General features: G+C 44.6%; 1 protein-coding gene and 1 long non-coding RNA gene across 7 annotated transcripts in view; one reads left to right on the forward strand and one right to left on the reverse strand.

The window, feature by feature from the left end:
* Positions 1–1,143: 1,143 nt before the first annotated feature.
* On the reverse strand, positions 1,144–11,102 carry LOC125409664 (uncharacterized). 3 transcript variants are annotated; one of them, XR_015003743.2, is made up of 4 exons: positions 9,727–11,102; positions 8,504–8,591; positions 7,649–7,731; positions 1,144–7,117 (listed from the first exon to the last, which is right to left on the reverse strand). It is a non-coding gene; the product is annotated as an uncharacterized LOC125409664 (long non-coding RNA). The 3 variants fall into 3 exon arrangements; XR_015003742.2 differs by having other exon boundaries at positions 8,496–8,591; XR_015003740.2 differs by having other exon boundaries at positions 2,646–7,117; positions 8,496–11,102.
* Positions 11,103–11,166: 64 nt separating this feature from the next.
* Positions 11,167–21,009, forward strand: part of Dpy19l3 (dpy-19 like C-mannosyltransferase 3) — a 68,265-nt gene continuing 58,422 nt past the window's right edge. The window contains exons 1-3 of one of the 4 annotated variants that reach the window (XR_015003735.2): positions 11,167–11,306; positions 12,762–12,903; positions 15,700–15,833. Coding sequence is in view for 3 of the 4 variants with exons in the window: in XM_048448801.3 (XP_048304758.1) it covers positions 12,801–12,903; positions 15,700–15,833 (237 nt within the window). In the remaining variant the exon portion in view is untranslated. Of the gene's footprint in view, positions 11,307–11,400; positions 11,461–11,829; positions 11,851–12,761; positions 12,904–15,699; positions 15,834–21,009 lie in introns of those variants that run through there. The other 3 variants (XM_048448801.3, XM_048448802.3, XM_048448804.3) reach the window with 3 other exon arrangements.

A 21,009-nucleotide genomic window follows, 5' to 3' on the forward strand; every position in this document is an offset into this window, starting at 1 on the left:
TGGCTCAGTCATTGAGAACACTTGTTCTTCTTGTAGAGGACCCAGGTTTGGTTTGGGGCACCCATCTGGCAGCTCAAAATTGCCTTTAACTCCAGTTCTGGGGGAAATCCATCACCGTCTTCTGCCATCCATGGATACTGCATACACACACACATTCACACACAATAAGATAAATAAACTCTTTTTAAAAAGAGAACATAATTTGGATTTAAAAATAATTTAAAAATTCACAAACCTGCTGAAAACCATGAGAATTTATTATGCAGTCTAATTCAGAGCATCAGAGAAAGGATCATGAAATAACTGTACAAATAGAAAAGGATGATGTGAGATCTCTCATTCCACAGTTGGTGTAGGAGGTCCTTCTGTATTTGCGCTGCTTTCATTGGTTGAATAAAGAAACTGCCTTGGCCTTTTGATATGGAAGAGCTTAGTAGGCAGGGGTGGAAAAGAGAACTGAATGCTGGGAGGAAGAAGGAAAATGTGGCAGACGCCATGATTCTCCTGCCTGAGATGGATGCTGGTTAGACTCATGCTGGTAAGCCACAATCAAGTGGCAAAACACATTAATAGAAATGGGTTAAATCAAGATGTGAGAGTTAGCCAATAAAAGGCTAGAGGTAATAAGCCAGGCAGTAATTTAATTAATGCATTTTCTGTGTGATTATTTTGGGTGTAAGCTAGCTGGGTGGAACAGAACAAAGGGGCCTGCTCTCCTACAATACATAGTAAAAAGTTTCCAAAACTGGGTACTGGGAGGCAGAGGCAGGCAGATCTCTGAGTTTGAGGCCAGCTTGGTCTAAAGAGTGAGTTCCAGGCCAGCCTGGGCTACACAGTGATACCCTTTCTTGAACTACCACCACCACCACCACCACACCCCAAAAATACAGATTCTGTACTCAAAATACTGGGGAAAAAGTGATTTTGAAATGAGAGAACTTATACACATTGTGAGCTATAAGAATGGCAGATTTCTAGGGGCTGGAGAGATGACTCAGGGGTTAAGAGCACTGGTTGCTCTTCTTCAATTCCCAGCTTCCACATGGCAGCTCACAATTGCCTGTAACTCCAGTCCCAGAGAACCTGACACCCTTACACAGACATACATCCAGGCAAAACACCAATACACATAAAATAAATAAATAAATAAATGGCAGATTTATACATATAAGCTGAGGAAACACCTACATAGCCAAAGACACACAATAGGTAATACAATGATGGCACACTATCTGTGATGTATATGACAAACAGTAGTTATATAGGCACAGTGAATAAATGATTTCACAAGAGACTAAATACCTGAGCAGGACAGCAAATATTAAAAGAAGGATCATAGCAAAAATAAATAATTAACAACCCTGAAATCATCACCTTTACCTAATAAATATATACAGGGGTGTAATGGTACACTATACCTTTACAACAAAAAGACAGAGAAAAATCTGATTTCATGGTGACTACTTATAATTCACAGCCTGCTAAATGATATCAACATAAGATTCTACCACAGGAAATGTTAAATAGCCCCACCCTGTGCCAATATTTTGTAAGTCAGCCATTGGAAATGATATGTAAGCAATTTCCTGAATCTATAGTTTACCATTACATGAATGACATTTTGCTATCTGACTCAAATGTAGATACTTTAGAAAGAATGTTTGAAGAAGAAAAGAAAGTTTGCCTTTTGAGGATTACAAATTGCTCCTGAAGAAATATAAAGAGGAGATTCTATTAATTATTTAGGCTATAAAATAGGTTCACAAAAAAATAGACCCCAAAAGGTATAAATTAGGAGAGATCAATTGCAGACTCTTAATGACTTCCAAAGATTGCTAGGAGACATTTCCAGCTACAGCCCACTATTGGGATAGGTCCTGATGACCTGATTAATTTAAACTAAACCTTAGTTGATAACAAGGACTTAAATAGTCCCAGGGAATTATCAGCTGAAGCTGAGTGAGAATTAGTTTTGATTGAAGAAAAATTACAGAAGGCACATGTGGATCATGTGGATTCAAATCTTAACTGTGTTCTGGTCATATTAAACTCCGAACATTTCCCTACAGGAATTTTAATGCAGAGGGAAGATATTATCTTAGAATGGATCTTTTTTTACCACAGAAACTGAGTAAAATATTAAAAATGTATGTGGAAAAGGTCTCTGAGTTAATTCTAAAAGGAAAATTGAGACTTCATCAATTAACTGAAATAGACCCAGCAGAAATTATAGTACCTTTTAATAATGGTGAAATTGGCAAATTACGGAAAGAAAGTGAACCATGACAAAGAGGTTGTAGTAATTTCTTGGGAGAGATTAACAACAACTATCCCAAAAGCTGGAGAATTTAACTTATAAAGAGAACTAACTGGATTTTTTTCTCACATTGTATGGGACACATGAATTACTGGAGCCCCTACATTCTATACTGATGCAAATAAATCAGGAAAGGCAGGCTACAAATCAGAAAATTTAAGTAAAATGGCTCAAAGTTCTTATGATTCTGTCCAAAATTATATAGCAGGATTATATGCTATTCTCATGGTGCTAAAGGATTTTAAAGAACCTCTCAGCATAGTTACTGATTCACAATATACAGAAAGAGTTGTTTGTATATTGAAACCACTGAATTTATACCAGATGATACAGAATTGACTTCGTTATTTATTCAGGTACAAGATAAAATCAGGAATAGGCATCATCCCATACACATAACACATATCCAATCCCACACGGGTCTGCTAGGTCCTCTAGCACAAGGTAATGCAGAAATCAATCAAGTATTGGTTAGAAATGTGCTGAAGGCCTAAGAATTACATAAAGAAAATCAAATCAATAGTAAAGGTTTTTTAAAAAAAGACTTTTCGGGACTGGAAAGATGGATCAGCGGTTAAGAGCACTGCCTGCTCTTCCAAAGGTCCGAAGTTTGATTCCCAGTAACCACATGTTGGCTCACAGCCATCTGTAATGAGATCTGGTGCCCTTTTCTGGCCTGCAGGTATACAGGCAGACAGAATACTGAGAATACTGTACAAATAATAAATAAATAAATCTTTAAAAAAAGAGACTTTTCTATCACGTAGCAACAAGCCAAGGAAATTGTCTAGCCAGGACTTGAGACAGAAACAAAACCCTTCCCCAACCCCAAATTTGGGAAGATTCTCTTTTGGGAAATTATATCCGATCAAATGAAAAGCATTTGTTAGTTTTATAGGTAGTTTTGCTTAAATGGCCACGGTACTTAATGAACTATCATCTCTTCTAATTAAGAGGTGTTTCTTGTTCAAATCAAATCTTTATCAATTTTGATGATATCCAAAGCTTTTCTTCTCCTGTAGAAACAAAAGCAAAACCCGTTCCTCAACATAACAGATAACCTGGTCTCCATTCTGAGGTCAGGACATCTTTAAAGTATATTGGCTGATTTAATTCTGTTGTCTTTTCTACTATCCAAGGTCTCTACACAGCTGCTGTTCCTTTCTCAGTAGCGTTTAGAAAATTCAAAGTTAATAAAGCATTACGCAATCTATTTCTGGGTGTATTTTTCATCCCTTCTGTTTATTTAATATATCCTTTAGAGTTCGATTTGGTCTTTCTGTAACTGCCTGCCCTGTATGTTATATATAAATTTTGTATATTGATACAAACTTGAGATTAATTTTATTAAAACATGTGGTACATATGTTTCTAATCTTGTTGAAGATATTGTACCCATACAACTCATTTAACAATGTAATACAAATTTCTAGTCCATGAAAGTAATTATTACCAACTGTTTAGGATAATAAAGAAATGCAGATTAGTAATTAGTCACCTATTATAATTGAACTTGTAGTCACATAAGGTATGTTTTCAAGGTCAAGCAGATATATTTAAGATAGACATATCATCTTCAGACACTTCAGAGATCTACAGAATATGTTATTTGAGATGTTTTAATAACATGAGCTCATTTTTTTAAATGACAATGAGAAATGTCTGCTCTTGGCAGCACCAATCTACTTCAGAGATGACAGGCATCAAAGAAACTTACAGTTTACTTTTCTTTGTGGCAAAAGTAAGCCACTGGGTGAGAAAGTGCCTTTGCCTCAACTGCTGACAATATTCTGTCCTAATGAGACAAGCAAGGCACAAAAGAGAGTGACTGCCAAACCTTGACCAGACAAGGTGGGACAGTCCTTCGAAAACCTTGCTTCACAAAAAAGTCTGTCAGATATTCTAGCCATTTAGGCTGAAGATGAATATCCCAACATTTCAGAGGAACTTTGGATGACTGTCCAGGCAGCCAGCTGTTTTTGTCATTTCTCACTATTTTCAGAAGTTGCTTGCTCACACTTTCTGTTCACTCAGTTAATATTATTTCCTTCTTGGGTCTCTGAGGGAGCTGAACACTAGATAGTTATAATTATAATTTTCCTTGTTTACCAGATGGAGAAAGCAAGTTATGAAATTATATATTGCATATAGTTATTGTATTTATTATACATAGTTTTTCTTATATTACATATAGCCTTATTTTTTTATTTTAGAAAAATGGAAAATATAGTGGTATTTTATTTATGTTTTAATACATAAAGTTTGCCTGAAGATCAGAGGGTAAGACTAAGCCACTAGAGGTCAGGCAGTGGTGTCACACACCTTTAATCCCAGGATTTAGGAGACAGAGGCAGATGGAGCTCTGTGAGTTCAAGGCCACCCTGGGCTACACAAGATCAATATAGAAACAGATCCAGATGGTGGTGTCTCACACCTTTAATCACAGTATTTGGAAGTCACACACCTTTAATCCCAGCACTACAGAGGAATGTAAAATGGGAGGCGACAGAGGCTCACGGCTCAGTCTGCAGTCGCCCAGCCTTGGTAGAGGTGAGACTTTTCTAGTGACTTGGCTGTTCTGCTTTACTGATCTTCAGCTGTCTCTGGGTTTTTATTATTTGTGCTACTAAGGTCCTGCTGCAGAAATGAAATACTGAGGAGTACAACTGTAAAGATGGTAGAGCATTTGTCCAGCATGTGGAAAGTCTTGTGTGTTATCCCCAGCAGGCCATCCCCCATCCTTCAAAATCCCATAAGATAATGATATGTTATTTCCCATTTAACATTGGCAAAGATTAAATGTGTCCACTGTTGGCAAAGGTACAGAGAAATCCTAGCTGTAATACAAACTGGTAATAAAAATTAAAGTAATGGAAGTGTTCATCCTTTTGGGAGGTAGTTTGCCAACTTTTATCACAAATTAGAACATGAGTTCTTTCAACTCTATTTCTAGAAATATTTCCTAAAGAATTATATATATCTAAGAATGTTCTTACAACATTGCTTAAAATTGCTTAAAACCAGAAACAGGCTGGATATAGTGGTACATAGCTTTAATTCTAGCAATGGAAAAGCAAAGGCATGTGGATCTCTTGGAGGCTGACATGGTATACAAAGACAGTTCCAGGCCAGCCGGAGCTATAGAGACTCTGTCTCAAAAGCAAGCAATGAAAAGACAGGGACTGGAAAGGTGGCTCAGTGGTTAAGAGCCCTGACTTCTCTTGTAGAGACCTACATTTGATTCCTAGCACCCACGTAGTGGATGAGAACCATCTGTAACTCCAGTTCTGGAAGAACCAATATCCTGTTCTGGCCTCCTGGGGCATCAGGCATGTAGTGCACAGTCATACATGCAGGCAAAACTATTCCTACACATAATATATCAGAAACAGTCTAGCTCAGTGAGAATATATACATCATGGTGTATCCATGTGGGTGATTTGTATTGTGTTGGTATATCTATCACTGTATAATACGCTGTAGTTGTTACTTCTTTACTCTTTTGGCTCTTTGTTCTTTGGAAGTCACCCAGCTCCCAAATAAATCACACATGAAAAATTTTCTTTCTTATGAATGCCTGGCCTTAGCTTGGCTTGTTTCTTGCCAGCTTTTCTTAACTTTAAATTATCTGGTCTATCTTTTTGCCTCTGGGCATTTACCTTTCTCTATTTCTGTATGTCTTTCTTTCCTTCTTGTTCTGGGTCTGGCTGGGTGGCTGGCCCCTGGTGTCCTCCTCTCCTCCTTTTCTCGTCTCTTGACCTCTTTTTCCTTATTTCTCCTTCTATTTTATTCTCTCTCCCTGCCAGCCCTGCCTATCCTTTTTCCTGCCTTCCTATTGGCCATTCAGCTCTTTATTAGACCAACCAGGTGTTTTAAACAGGCAAAGTAAGTAACACAGCTTCATAGAGTTAAACAAATGTAACATAAAAATGTAACGCATCTTTGCATCATTATACAAATATTCCACAGTATAAACAAAGGTAACACATCTTAAAATAATATTCTACAGCAATAGGACCCTCCCAAAGCCAACATGTATCTATTGTCCTCAGAGTTCCGATGTGTGATGGTGATGGGCAGAGGTGGTTCTGCCCAGGATCCATCCTGCTATCAGCCAAAGCTGACCTAAGCAGTCTCATGTGCTAACACAATAACTCATTACATGACCAGCAGGTGGCTGACTGGAGGCCAGTTGCTGCTCTCAGGGCTCTCTCCATAGGCTGTTGGAGTAGCCTCGACAAAATCCCTGAAATTCTCCCTTAAGCAAGCAATCCAGCATAAAGTAACACTGGCCTATCCTGTGCCTTAGGCCCATGGGACAGACGACGTAAGGATATTGTACGAGTTATCTCTTCACCACTGTGACCACAATATCTGACAGGACACCTTAGAGGAAAGGGCTTGTTTTGACTCGTGGTTCTGTGGGGTCTGTGGACGGTTCTTGGTGGTAGGGCATCATCATGGCGGTAGGATGTGCGGAGAGAACCGCTCACTGCAAGGTGGACAGGAAGAAAAGAAGCAGGAAGTGCATGGAGGGCGATGATAAAGCACATCTCAGAGTGTATCTTTAAGAAAGGATTCACTGAGTGTGGAGGACCTGCCCTGAAGGTGTACAGTTCCATCCCCCAGCCCCAGGCCCAGACTGGGGGACAATGAAAAAGGATGAAGGCTGTGCTTCGCTGCCATTTCCTTTCTGCAAGTCCTGGCCACTGGGATATGACTGGCTCTGCTCTTCACTGCACTCGCTCTACCGTAGGAGCCTCAGGTCCAGTGCTTATGTCTTGAGGAAGTTCCAGCCACCTGTGGAGAGAGTCTTGTGAGCATCAATGGCCTCTAGCCGGCCCTTGCCAGCCAGGTGATGTCTGATCAGACAATGCTAGGTAAGCTTGGACCGATATCGGCACTGATCCTGGGCAGAACGGCCCCTGCCTAGGAGAAAACCCCTCTTTACATTGTACCAAGCCCTAAGCCAGCTTTCCTTTTGATGCATCCCACTGGCCTGATTGCCCAAGGCAGAAACCTAGGAGCCAGCCTCTTACATAATCTGTACAGACACCCACCCTGACTCCAGCTGCATGGAGCACATGAATATCTCAGGTTGTGCTGAGTTTTCTTCATATCTGAGGCTACCACCCAAGGTAATACCTTTTTAAACACTTATATTTATTTACGAAAAATTTTAAAAGATTTTGGCTATATAGCTGTGCACCATGTGCATGCTATGCCCACTGAGGCCAGAAGAGGGCATCAGATCCCTTGGGACAGGATTTATCAGGACATGAGTACTGGGAATCTAACAGAGGTCCTCCAGAGAACAGCCAATGCTCTTACCTGCTTAGCCATCTCAACAGTCCACCTTATATCTTCTGAGTGCTCTTCCTGCAAGTATGTGCACCTCATGTATACCTGATGCCCTGCGAGATCAGAAGAGGGCATTAGATCCCCTGGTATGGAAGTTACAGATGGTTGTGAGTTACCACATGGGTTCTGAAAACAAACCTGGGTCTTATGTAACAGCAGCAAGTGTTCTTTTTTTTTCCTTTGTATTTTTTAAATTGTTTTTACTGAGCTATACATTTTTCTACACTCCCCTTCCTTCTTCCCCTCTCCCCCTTTACTTTCCCCCACGACCCCCACCCTCCCAATATACTCAGATCTTATATTTTCCACCTTCCTATGTAGATCCATGTGTGTCTCTTTGTTGTTTAGTTTCTCTGGGGTTGTGGCCTGTAGGCTTGGTTTTTTGTTTTTCATTATGTCTAAAAGCCACTTATGATTGAGTACATAGTATATTTGCCTTTCTGGGTCTAGGTTACCTCACTCAATACTGTTTTTTCTAGATCCACCTATTTGCCTGCAAATTTCAAGATGTCGTTATTTTGTTTTACTACTGTGTAGTACTCCATTGTATAAATGTATCACGTTTTCCTTATCCGTTCTTCGGTTGAGGGGCATTTAGGTTTTTTCTAGGTTCTGGTATTAAAAATAATGCTGCTATGAACATAGCTCAGTACATGTCTTTGTGGTATGATTGTGAATCCTTTGGATATGTACCCAACAGCAGTATTGGGTCTTGAAGTAGATTGTTTCCTAATTTTCTGAGAAATCACCATACTGATTTCCAAAGTGTCTGTACAAGTTTGCATTCCCACCAGCAATGGAGGAGCATTCCCTTTACCCCACAACCTCTCCAGCATAAGTTGTCATCAGTGTTTTTGATCTTGCCCATTCTGACAGGTGTAAGATAGAATCTCAGAGTTATCTTGAGAAGCTTCTGTAAAGCAAAGAACACAGTCAACAAGACAAATGGCAGCCTACAGATTGGGAAAAGATCTTCACTAACCCCACATAGGACAGAGGACTGATCTCCAAAATATACAAAGAACTCAAGAACTTTGACATCAAAAGAACAAATAATCCAATAAAAGAAAAAAAATGTGATTCAGAACTTTCAACAATCTCAAAGGGCTGAAAATCTCTTAAGGAAATGCTCAGCATCCTTAGCCATCAGAGAAATGCAAGTGCTGAGCTATCTCTGCAGCCCTAAGGTAGGATATCTTTACTGTAAACAAATGTTAAGAGTCTTCCTTGAGATTCCCAGATGTCTTTGGAAAATGAATGAGACCCAAGGGTTGGTTGCTATTTAAAAATAAGATAGCTCTCCATGAGAGGAATATTATTTCTATGCCTGCAGCCTTTAGTTTACAGCAAGTGTTGTGTGCTGGAATTCCTGAGGATCCTGGATTCCTCTAGATCTGGGATGGGATGGGGGGGATGCCTTTTCCTTTTCCCATAATTTTCCCCATCTTCTTTTCTGCTTCACTGCAACTCATTGCCTTGTTGTATGTTTGTGAAAGACAGTATTGTGTGTCTCTGGATGCAGCCCAGGCAAGAGTTGGATTTGCCATCCTCCTGTTGCAACCTCCTCAGTGTTGGGACTGTAGGCACACTCCATGCAAACCTAAGACTCCAGCTCTCAGTAGTGGGCGCCTACTAATCTAGGAGAAGGGCTACAATGTTATGTTCTTAGGACAGTTCTTGCTTCATGGTATAGAAATTGTTAGGTTTCAAATCCAGATAAATGGCCGGGTGCCTATTTAACAGACCAAAGCAGACCTGGCTGCCAGGTTCTCCCTGTATCCCTCTGTCCCTACCTGTTACAGGGCCCTCCTGACTGGCATACTGCCCTCTACCCTGAACTTTCCAGCCCAGGGGGCCGGGCTGCTCTTCCTTATGTAATCCAACCATTTTGGTTACCTGTTCTTTCTGGCCTTTGGGCCTCATGGCTGCAACACCTGGCTCTCCTCCCCGCCTCCTCACATGGCTCAGGGTCATGACCAGATGTGTGTCTGCCTCTGACTATGTTCTCCCTTTTATCTACAATAAAACTCCTCCTCCACCATACCTACCAGCAGCCAACTTTCCTTTCCTTTTTCTTTTTCTCATTCAGCAATCAGGCAGCAGCTGAATACTGATCCCTGAAGGGACACACACCTCACAGCACTGACATTTTATGCACATAGCTTTAAAAAAGGGGGAGAAAAAAAAAACCCTAGTAAGAGAGCATTCTAAGCGGCGTGTTCTTGGTATTAACAGTTGATATCCAAAGAAGAAAAATATCTGAGCCGATCACAAAGAAAGGCAGGGTGGATGAAGCAAATTTCTGTTGGAATTAGATGACAGGCTGTCTTTTCATAGGCACTGATCCCAGAGGGCCATCCGTTACTAAAAATCTGGGTACAGTAGCGCCTACTTTTAATCTCAGCACCCAGAAGGCAGAGGCAGAGAGATCTAGGGCAGTCACAGTTACAAAGCGAGACCGTGTCTCAAAGAGGAAAAAAGACGGACAAGCAATTTAGAGATAAGATTAACATCCAGGGCTCAACATCAGAGGATCCTGTTACAAAGCCTGTAAGGACATGGAAAATTTTAAGAAACTTTGCTTGATCAGGAGCTGCTTAAGGCACTGGGTTTAAGAAACTTTTTAGCATCAAGAGTTAGCTGGAAACAAAAACCTTTGCCAAAATGCAAACCAACTGTCCGTAGCAGCTAGCCCCCTGTGGATACCCAGCTTTGTGGTCTAGACAGGAGCAGAAAATAACTGCTTGGAGGGGAGGGCGGAGGGCATACACGGAAGCCGAAGTAGCCGCTTAAAGGAGGAAGAGAACTATAGAAATAGTCCATAACCTGTTCTGAGCAAAACTAACCCATGGACCCTAAGTTAACCTGGCTTGCTGTTTTTGCCTGTATATGTCAACCGCAAATGAGGAGAGGGAGCACTGCGCCGCGAGTGGTGGCTTTGAGCTTCCAACTAGTTGGGTTGAATAAACCTTGCGTCTGCAGTCTGGACGTGACTGGATCCCGGTGGTGGTCTCTCTGGGGGTCTCAACTTGGGCCCAACAAGTCCAGAGCACAGACAACGGGACAGGGGATGGGTGAGGGTGGGCTGGTGGTGGGAGGACGTGCCTTTGGAGCAGCAAATGTATCTACAGGTTCTGTCACTAAACGTCTAACGCACACACAGTAGACACTGAGGAGGTACAGCTGGCAAAGCCACCCGAGACCAGGTGACCATTCCTCCGGACAGCAGGGCCTCCGAGGACAGAAACGAGCCAAGCTTAAGAACTGCTTGCTAACGCGGTACTCCAGCAAGCCTCCGAGCGGAAGTGCGCCTCTTCCTTCCGGTCTGCGCCGCACGAGACGGGGCGGGGCAACGCGGGAGGCGGGGGCGGGGCCTTGAGTTGACGAACAGCTCCCGGAACCAATTAATGCAGCAGCAGCGGCCCGGCCTCCCCGGCGCGCCCCTTCCAGGGGCTGTAGACGCCCCCCAGGCCCAGCCTTGCACCGCGCCTCTCGGAGTCGCCGGCCGCTCGAACCTCCGGGTCCTCACCTCGCTCTCTCCCGCGGTGCGGCGCGTCCCCAAGGCCCGGGTGCCCGGCGTGCTTCCTTGCTCATCCCAAGCCTCCCGCGAGGACTGCTGAGGCCGCAGGTCTGTGGCTGCGGGGTCGGGCCGCCAGGGCACTGGACGAGCCGCGTCCACTGGACACGTGGGCGGGGCGTGGGAGGGAGTACGGCTGAGCGGGAGCGAGTGCCCAGACGTTTTTGGGGTTGCCCGGCACCTGGCCCGCTCGTGGACTCGCCAGGTGCGCGCTGGGGAGTGGCTCCAGGTGTACGGTGGCGGCGTGCATCCCGATCGGCAGTCGTGCTATTGCCTGCGGGTCCCTTAGCTGAAAGTCTGGCCGGGGCTCCGCGTCCCGCTGGCCAGTGCAACTTTTTGTTTCCTGGTTCGTGGGGTTGTTGCAATCCAGACGCGTGTCATAATTAGCACCTGGCGTGTTTGTTAACTTTCTGTCTTAACAGGCACGGTGGATGCACGATGGGCCCTCTATAGCCCCTTGTCCCGCCTAGGGCTAGCAGGACATGAATCACCAATGGGGGGGGGGGCGGGATCCCAGCTGTGACTGCAAGACTTTGAAAAGATACCTATTTTTTTTTTTTAACTCCCTCACTTTCTTCGTTTCTTGTGCTTTGAGGTACAGTATTTAAGTCTTGTGTTCCTTCTCATTATTTTTGAGTGAGCGAATCTCCACAAAAGCGTTGGGTCTTGTTGGCTTGCCCTGTTGCATTGAGCAAACCGTTAGGTAAATATAGACTTTGGTACCTCGAGTGCAGGTTGGATTAGCTGCTCAAACAATCGCGTCTCGCTACTCCTCGGGGCTTTAATTGATAATTAGTAAAACGCTATTCATTATTCAGAGGAACGAGGCAAGATGTTCTGGGGGGCGGGAGGGACTGGTGCCAGCTTACTCACCGCCAGGACACCCCCGCCTCCCCCCCTCAGCTTCCAAACTAGGTAACTGTTCCGACAGCTACACCCACTGTTGCTCCCCAGGGAGAGCAGCCACCCTGTTTCGCACAGCCCCGCCGACTTCGACACTAAGACATCTAGCTTAGCCGCGGGTGTTTCAAAGAACACAGGTGCTAAAAATTCAGGTACCAGAAACAATGTTTCAGTTCTTCAAAATCTGGCTGTCACAAGTTTACTAGGAATCCCTCCCACGTGGTCAGTTCTGTGGGGGCATCAAACCCACTACTTTCTGTAGGAACTGAGAAAACAATGTAAAACTGTGTCACTCAACATATCACATAGTGTTAAGGTTCAGGGGAGGAAAATGTCACAAAACTTGGAGCATCCAAGATGGCTTCCAGGAAGAAGGGCTGGGCTTCTTCATGTGTCTCACCTGTATCCCTGACTCCTGGAGTACCTGGAGAACCCATGCTTTAGAAATATGGTTGAGTTCAATATTTGCATTATGACTTTAAAGGCTGCTTAAGATTTGTATGGTAGGGTCTGCTGACAGCCGACTTTAAGAGCAGAAGGGTGTTTTGGGGTAAAGAGGGTGTTGACATATCTGTGGGGCATTTATCTGGGTGTTGTTTGTAGGAGTGGTTGGAAGAACAATGCGCGTGAATCTCTGACATCATGATGTACATCCGGCAAAGAAAAGAGACGAAAACCGTAGAAGTTTCTGAGGGTTGTCCATCACCGAAAGAAAATGTGAAGTTGGAAAAGAAATTGCCATCTGGTAGGTGATCTGAGCGAAGGCGGCATTCACATTACTTTCACTGCTGCGTATTAGCATATGTCACAGTCTAATAGGGTAAAGAATGGTGAGACTTCTGAAGGACACTTGTTCCAACACCCAGACGTTCTGATTGTGCTTTGATTATATTGGCTTTTCAGCTATAATCAGTAAAAGAGCTTTGATGAGAATCCTTGGTAAGTTGTCTGTTGATTACCTTACGGTGGCAATGACATCAGGTCCTCTGAGGCTTTGCCTGCCCTACCTGACTGTCTCTTTCCCTAATATCTTGTCTGGTTTGTGTGTGCGTATGTACCATCCAGGCAGCTGCCTGAGTCTCATTTCATTATAGTCTTTGAAAAAGAAATTTTAACATTTTGTATTCGGTCAAATTTCTAAAGTTATCTCTTTCGCTTTATTTTGGGGGTGGGTAGGGGATGGAGGAGGAGGAGAAATAAATGAGAACTTGGGGAAACGTTTTTATAATGCTGAACAGTTGCTAAGTGACCCCCCCCCACCCCGTCACATTTTCTAATTAAACATAGCCAAAATTTTTAAAGTAAGCTTGAAAAGCTCCACACACATCAGAGCCGTTTTTGGTATTGGACATAATTAATCCTTTGTAGCCAGATGAATTCTTAGCAGCCAGAGCTAATAGGTAGCAGAAAAAGCTGTTTAATAAGATAAAAGAGGCCTACGTTAGAAATTCAGGCCATTCGGCTAAGTTAATGGGAGCCAATGCATATGAGGTAATTTGGAGTAGTTTCTGATGATGGTATATAGTTAAAATTCATGTTAAATTGTGCCCTGTGTCTTTCTCTTTTTAAATTGCATTTATTTATGTACCTTGTATGTGTGGCAGCCTGACAGTGTATGCATGTGAAGGTCCGAGGCTAACTAGCAGGAATCTGTTCTCTTCCTACCTGTGGATTGCAGAAATCAAAGTCAGGTCATCAGGCGTGGCGGCAAATGCCCTCACTCACCCTGCTGCCTCACCAGCCCTTCGGTGGTTTCTTGTTTGTTTTTAACTATTTATTTTTATGCATATGAGTGTTTTGCCTGCAGGTATGTGTATACACTACTGGTATGCCTGGATGCCCTCTGAGGTCGGACTTGGGTATCGGGACCCCCCGTGAGCTATAGTTGCAGATGGTTGTGAGCCAGCCACCATGTGGGTGGTAGGAACTGAACCTGGGTCCTCTGCCAGAGTACTAAGTGCTCCTAACTGCTGAGTCATTGTTCCAGCCCTGTTTTGGTTTGTTTTAAATTAAAAAAGAAAAAAAAACTTTGAAGATTGCCCATTTTATGAAATCATGTCAGAAAAGAGGCAACCCTAAAATTAAAGACATTTTGAAAAGAAGGAAAAGCCACTCCTACCAACTTACTTGCCCTGGAGGAAGCAGAGATGACTGTGTTTATCATGTCTGGATGTCGCTGTCTGCACGTGGTAGCCCACAAGCGGTCATATGTAGCTTTCCATATGAAACGGTCCATGTGCCGTTCAGGAAGTTGCTGCTTGCCTTTACCAGGTCCCGAGCCTTTTCATAAGTACACCACAGGCGTGCGCCTGGTGCCCTTGGAGGTCTGAAGAGGGCATCGGTTTCCTTGGACCTGGAGTTACAGGCAGTTTAAGTCACCATGTGAGTGCTGGGAATGGAACCTGAGTCCTTTGTAAGAGCAACAAGTGCTTTTAATTCCTGAGCTGTCTCTCCAGCCCCTGAGATATTTATTCAGATCCATTTCTGTATTAGTGAGGGTTTCTATTGTTGTGATGAAACACTATGACCGAAAGCAACTCAGGGAGGAAAGGGTTTGTTTTGCTTACACCTCCATATCGGTGTTATCACCAAAGGAAGTCAGGGTAGAAACGCAAGCAGAGCAGGATCTGGGGGGCAGGAGTTGATGTGGAGGCCATGGAGGGTGCTCCTTACTGGCTTGCTCCCCGTGGCTGGCTCAGCCTGCTTTCTTATAGCACCCAGGGCCCAGCTGTTGCACACACGGCTCACGATGACGGGGCCTGCCCTTATCAATCACTAATTAGGAAGCTCCATTACAGACTGGCCTGTAGCCAGTCTTATGGAGGCAATTTCTCAAGTGCACAGTCTTAAGGAGGCCATTTCTCAAGAGAAGTTCCCTCCTGTCAGCCGAGTCTCACTTGTGTCAAGCTGACATAAAAGCTAGCCAGCCCACTTCCAAAGCTGTTCTCCGCTCCATTACCGTGTATCCTTCTTGGCAGTGGTCACGCCGCTCAGGTGCTCTACCACTAAGCCACACCCTCAGCTCATGTATTAGCATTTTTAAATTTCATATTTCCCAAGAATTTTTTTAAGTAGAGCTTGTTCTTTTGTCGATAGTAAATAATTGAATGAGTTTTAACGTGTTTTCCTCTGTCTGTTGCATTTATTGACCCTTTTTCCCCTTTTGTTCATTGCCCATTCATATCCTTAATCTGTTCTCTACTAGGATATTCATCCTTATTTCTTATCCTTAAATCTCCTATGTTTGTATTCTTTCTAATTTGTCTTTTGGTCAATGCTATATTGTTTCTGTGAACTATATTTTTATTTTTCATAAGTGTCTGTGTGTCTGTGTGAAGGTTGTACCCATGGGCACAGACTAAAGGAGGGCATCAGATCCCTTCCAGCTGGTGTTGCGGCGGTTGTGAGCTGCCTGATGTGAGTGCTGGGAACCAGACTCAGACTCAGGCTTTCTGCAAGAGCAGTGAGTGATTATCAGTGGCACTGTCTCACCTGCCCCAAATGCTACATTCTTGTTTGATGTGTTTCACTTTTCTAAAAGGTTGTGCCTCTGGAAGGTTCTGGAAGATCCTGTCATCTGTGGTTGGCGGAATCATGGCCCTTTGCATTGGACTTCTTACATCTGTCTACTTGGCCACCCTGCATGAGAATGACTTGTGGTTTTCCAATATTAAGGTATGGGCTACTTTAGACCATTATTATACGATCTACTTATTTGTTTCCCCTAGAGCTAGCCATGTAGATAAACGACCAAGACCACACAGTTTAGCTGTGAGAGTCCAACCCACTTTCTTATCCCGGCATGGTAGTTAGTGCACATCTGTAATCCCAGTACTCAGGCAGAAAAAGGAAGATTCAAAGGCCAGCCTAGGTTATATGAGAACTTGTCTTCCCAGGAAAGAAAAGAATCCTGGGTCTTGGAAGGGTTTAACTCGAGGGTAAGAAGACTTATGTGTTCATCATTTAAAAATAGCATCAGAATTTGTATTATCGGGTGAGTTTCTCCTTGGTATGATGCTACCTGCATTGTCCCAACGCTAGGGAGACAGAGGCAGAAGGGTTGCGAGTTGAGGCTAGCCTGGGCTACATAGTAAGAATCTGTCTGGAAAGCGCTATGGAGATGACTGAGTTAGTAAAGTGCTTGCTGCACAAGAGTGAGGCCATGAGTTCGAATCTTTAGTGCTTATGTAAAAAGTCAGATGTTGCAGTGCACTCTTGCACGCCCAGGTCCAGTGAAAGACTCTGTCCTCTAAGGCTCAAGACACATGGCTTCTAAGGAATGGCCCTCAAGGTCGACCTCTGGCCTCCACTCATGTGCAGATACAAACACATGTGTCTGTGTGTCCCCATCCCCTGTACATATGCAGGAAGAAGAGAGAGAAAGAAAATTGAAATTTGTTATTTTTGATCGATTTAGTTTTACTGTGGTTATTTTAAACTATCATATTTGTCAAAATACGGGTTATGACACTGGCATAGTAGGCTGCTCGGTGAAATCCAGTGGAATGTTGGAGAGGAGGGCTGAGGATTGTTTTGTTACTTTTCGTTTTGATTGTATATATCTGTGTGCAAACTGGGTTATGGTGGAAATTTTATTTATTTATTTTTTCTGTCTGTTGATTGCAATAGGCTAAAAGGAAGGAAGAAACTCAGATGGAGCCCTCATCTCCATCCGGAGCTTCAGACTTTCTAGTACTGTGTGTGCAGGTGCAAATGAACCTGTGGGAAAGCCACCACTTCCTTATAGTCGAGGGGCAGGGTCGACTCTCCAAATATCATTTTGTTTCTTTCTGTCTTAGAGTTTCTAGAACCTGCTGGCATCATTTCAGGGCATGCCTGTGCCTTCACAGAAGAAGCTTGCCTGTTGCCAGGGGTTTTGATATAAATATGCCCTGCTTTTTTCCTTATGATTTGCGTTATTATTTATATATAGTATGCATGCGTGTGTATGCACCTGCCTGTGGGTACAAGTGCCTATGAGAGACCAGGAAAGGGTATCAGATTCTCTGGAGCTGAAGTTCCAAGAGCTTGTGAGCCATCGGATATGGGTGCTGGGAACTGAACCCTGGTCCTCTGGAAGCACATGTAATTGCTGAACCATCTCTCCAGCCTCAGATAATGCTTTTTCGTGAACATTAATGTCTTTATTTTGGATAAAGGCTAAGATGTCTCTGTGGGACTATGTAGCCAAAGTTAAATGCTCATAGCAGTATGGCAGGAAGACATGTCGGAAGAGCTATTGAATCGAGCTCTTTAAAGTATATGAATGGCCTTGCTCACATCTTATAGAACCAAACCATCATCAAGATGCTTGGGCACCCTTGACTTTTCCCTGGGTCAGAGTAGTCATTGTACTACATTGTGTTCTTTTTTCAATCCAGAGTTGAGCACCTGTTTTGTGGGTAACACTGAACGAAATTCTGTGTAGAACTTAGAGGGACTAACAAAGGCCTCAGCTTGTCTAGCATACTAAATGGAGTAAATATGTACCGGACACTGCAGTATTAAGTGGACTCTGTGCTTAATGGTAGCGGTACAAATGGATGAGACAAGGCCCTTGCCCGATGTGGGTGATACTCTTGAGAAGAACGCAGGCAAGTTTCAGATAGTTCAGATCGTGGCACACATCCTGAGTCCATGCTCTGACCTGGGTAGAGTTCTAAGGAAGCCCATGGTTGAGGCTGCAAGCATTAGTTAAGGAATCCTGAAGGGTAAATAAAGGAAGAGACCCGGGGAGGGAAGTGAATGGGGGAGGAACAGTGCTCAAGGGAGGCAAAGGAGAGCTGGGTGTGCCGACAGCAGCAGACTGTGGCCAGAGAACAGACGGGCAAGGGTAGACTGTGTATGGCAGCAGCTGATGGGGAAGGGCCTGTGCTCCGGTCATAGAGACTGGCCTTTGAGTGTGTGGTGAGCCCTGTGTCATCTAACTAGGCTGCAGCGCTTCCATAGAGAGCTGTCTCAGGTTGTGGCGTGGAGAATGGATTGAGGAGGGCAGAATAAAGCCAGAGCCCACCGAGGAGTTAATCCTGTTCAGTGGATTCTATGAAACCGGAATATCCAATTAGGATATCCCGCAAGTGATTCTCTTCTGTGAGCCAGGCCCTCTTCTAGGCCTGGGAATCCCGCATTGAAGGAGACTTAATTTTGATGCAGGGCACAAAATCAGAAAGAAAAATCAAAGCAGATGGTGAGTGATTAGGGGCCTCTTTAGAGTCGGGGTGAAGCTGTTGACCTCAAGGGTAAGATGTGGAAACCAGGACCTGTGTGGTAAAAAGGGGCAGATGCCACCGGGGCAGATGCCTCCGCAGGGAAGTGGCTCCAAAGCGGGAATGAAGTTGACCTGTCCTGAATCGGAGAGGAGCACATGGGGCCATAACGCTGTGAGCATATGAAGGAAGTGTAAGGGGCTGTACAGAAAGAAAGACCCTGTCTGCACAGCGCGGCTCTGGCCCCAGAGGGAATGAGACATAGTTTATAATGAGTGTGCATGGCCTGGATGGGGACGCATGTTGTTCTGGGTGACACGTGATGCCATGGAAAAGGTCACAGGGACTTCCGTGGTCACAGGTCAGAGGAATCATAAACCAGTGCACTTACCCAAGTACTTTAGTGGGGACACCAAGTATGTGGGTGAACTTGACACCAACTGGAGTCATCTGGGAAGAGGGAGCCTCACTTGAGAAGATGCCGCTGACAGACTGACCTGTAAGGAAGTCTCTGGGGCATTTTCTTGAGTAGTGATTGGCATGGGAGGGTTCAGCCCACTGGGGGCAGTGCCTTCTCTAGGCAGGTGCTCCCCAGTTGTATAAGAAAGCAGTCTGAACAACTATCCATTAAGCAGCACTCCTCCATGGCCTCCGCTTTAATTCCTTCCTTGAGTTTCTGCTCTGACTTTCCTTCACGGACTGGATGTGTAAGGTGAATAAACTCCCCCCCCCCAAGGTCGGTGTTGGTCATGGTGTTTGATCACAGCAGTAGAAATCTAACTAAGACATGAATTGCAACAAAGTGTGTGTTGGGTGGGGCTTGTCTCTGCTGTGGGTTCCAGATGCTGTCTGATGACATTTTTAGTTTTGAATCTGGGAGAAGCTAGTGGTTTGCAAAGTGGGTGTGTGCCAAAAGTTTCACCTACTAGACAGATGTCCTAGGCCAGGTAGAGAGGTTGGGGATAAATGGCTGCTGAGGTTAAAGACAGCAGGGGGTGGTTTGACTCTGGGTCTACAGCCGTCCCTTTCCCTGTTTCCCCACAGGCACGGGACTTGTGGTCAGTTTGTCAGTTCCTCAATCTGCAGGGCCTTCCACTCCGAAGAGCCTTCTTTGGGGAACTTGAGTTTGCACTCTCATTGTGTAGGGGTTCAGAGGCTGGAAGGAATTGAAGAGAAGAGGACGGAGTCAGAATTTTCTAGGAAGTTGATTTGGAAGGCCATTTTGTCGTTTTTATGAAAGGTGACTGACGGGGCAGAAAGACAGTGACAGCCCAGCCTCCTCTGAACAGCGTGGTGGCTGGCTGATGCATCTGCCATTCCCCGTGACATATGCAGACTGCTATATGCAATCCTCTAGGGTACAGTGACTTCTCTCCAGGTACCACCAGTTAGGCCAAACTTTCCAGGCTCAGAACTAACCCTCAGCAAAACTGCCCTGGTTGCAGACTCTAGTTGTTGCTGGATGGCGGTAGCACACACCTTTAATCCCAGCACTTGAGAGGCCCAGGCAGGCGGGTCTCTCTACACAGGTCTAGGTCAGCCAGGATGACATCATGAGACCCGGTTTCAAAAAGCCAAACTCTGGTCTCAAATTGAGGGATCCCCGCCCCAGTTGACCCTCACCTCTAAGCAGTTGGCTGTAGATTCTGAGGTGCCCACTAGCCATTCAGGACGAGGATTGACTAGAGTGACTTCTAGAACTCGGGGACGTGCTGTACTTGAAGGTGGGTGGCATAAAGATACAGACTTGAACCAGCTGAAGGGAAAGACACAGACAGGGTAGTCCAGAACATCCCAGACCCAAGCATCCGCTGCCCTTCCTTGTGAGCTCACACTGAAGTACTCTTTCGGCACACAGTGTGGCAGTGTGTGGTTTAATGCCAGCCAGGACGGCTCACCTGAGCCCCAGTGTAGATGGGTGTCTTAGGGTTTCTATTGCTTGATGAAAGGAACTTGGGGAGGGAAGGGTTTATTTCAGTTCATCGTTGAAGGAAGTTAGGGCAGGAACCTGGAGGCAGGCGCTCAAGCAGAGGTCACAGTGGAATGCTGATACTGGTTTACTCCTCATGGCCTGCTTGGTCTCCTTGTTTTTACTTGCACATGGGAGGCACAACTCACAGGGAACTGAGCTCTCTCATGTTGATTAAGAAAATGTACCACAGGCTTTCCCACAGGCCAGTCTCATGGGCACATTTCTCTTTCATAACGACTCTAGGTGGGGTCAAGTTGACATAAAAACCAGCTGGCACAAGACCCAGTGGCTCACGGCCATGGACTGAGCACAGTCTGCAGCCTAGAGAGGTCAGATTGATACAATGCAGCTCAAAGTCAGATTGATACTGTGTGGGCTCAAAGCCCTAACCTTCTAGTTATTGGCGAGACTCAGCGACATTCTGAGTCAGCAGCATCAGCTGTCAGATGGGGTCTTGAGAGAAAGGACACTCATCACTCAGGAGTTAAGGGCTGCCTTCCAGGAACAGAGGGCTGAGAACAGCTGAATCCTTCATTTCTGGAGCTTGAAAGTTCCTTCCAAGGACAGGGTCTCACTGTGTAGCCCAGGCTGGCTCTGAGCTCAGGATCCTCCTGCCACCACCGCCAGCTCACTTTTTGATACCAAAGGCACTTTCAAAGTTGCCTGCCAAAGA

This window comes from Myodes glareolus, chromosome 1 (genome assembly GCF_982192425.1).
Source record: "Myodes glareolus chromosome 1, mMyoGla1.1, whole genome shotgun sequence".
Taxonomy (NCBI): Eukaryota; Metazoa; Chordata; class Mammalia; order Rodentia; family Cricetidae; genus Myodes; species Myodes glareolus.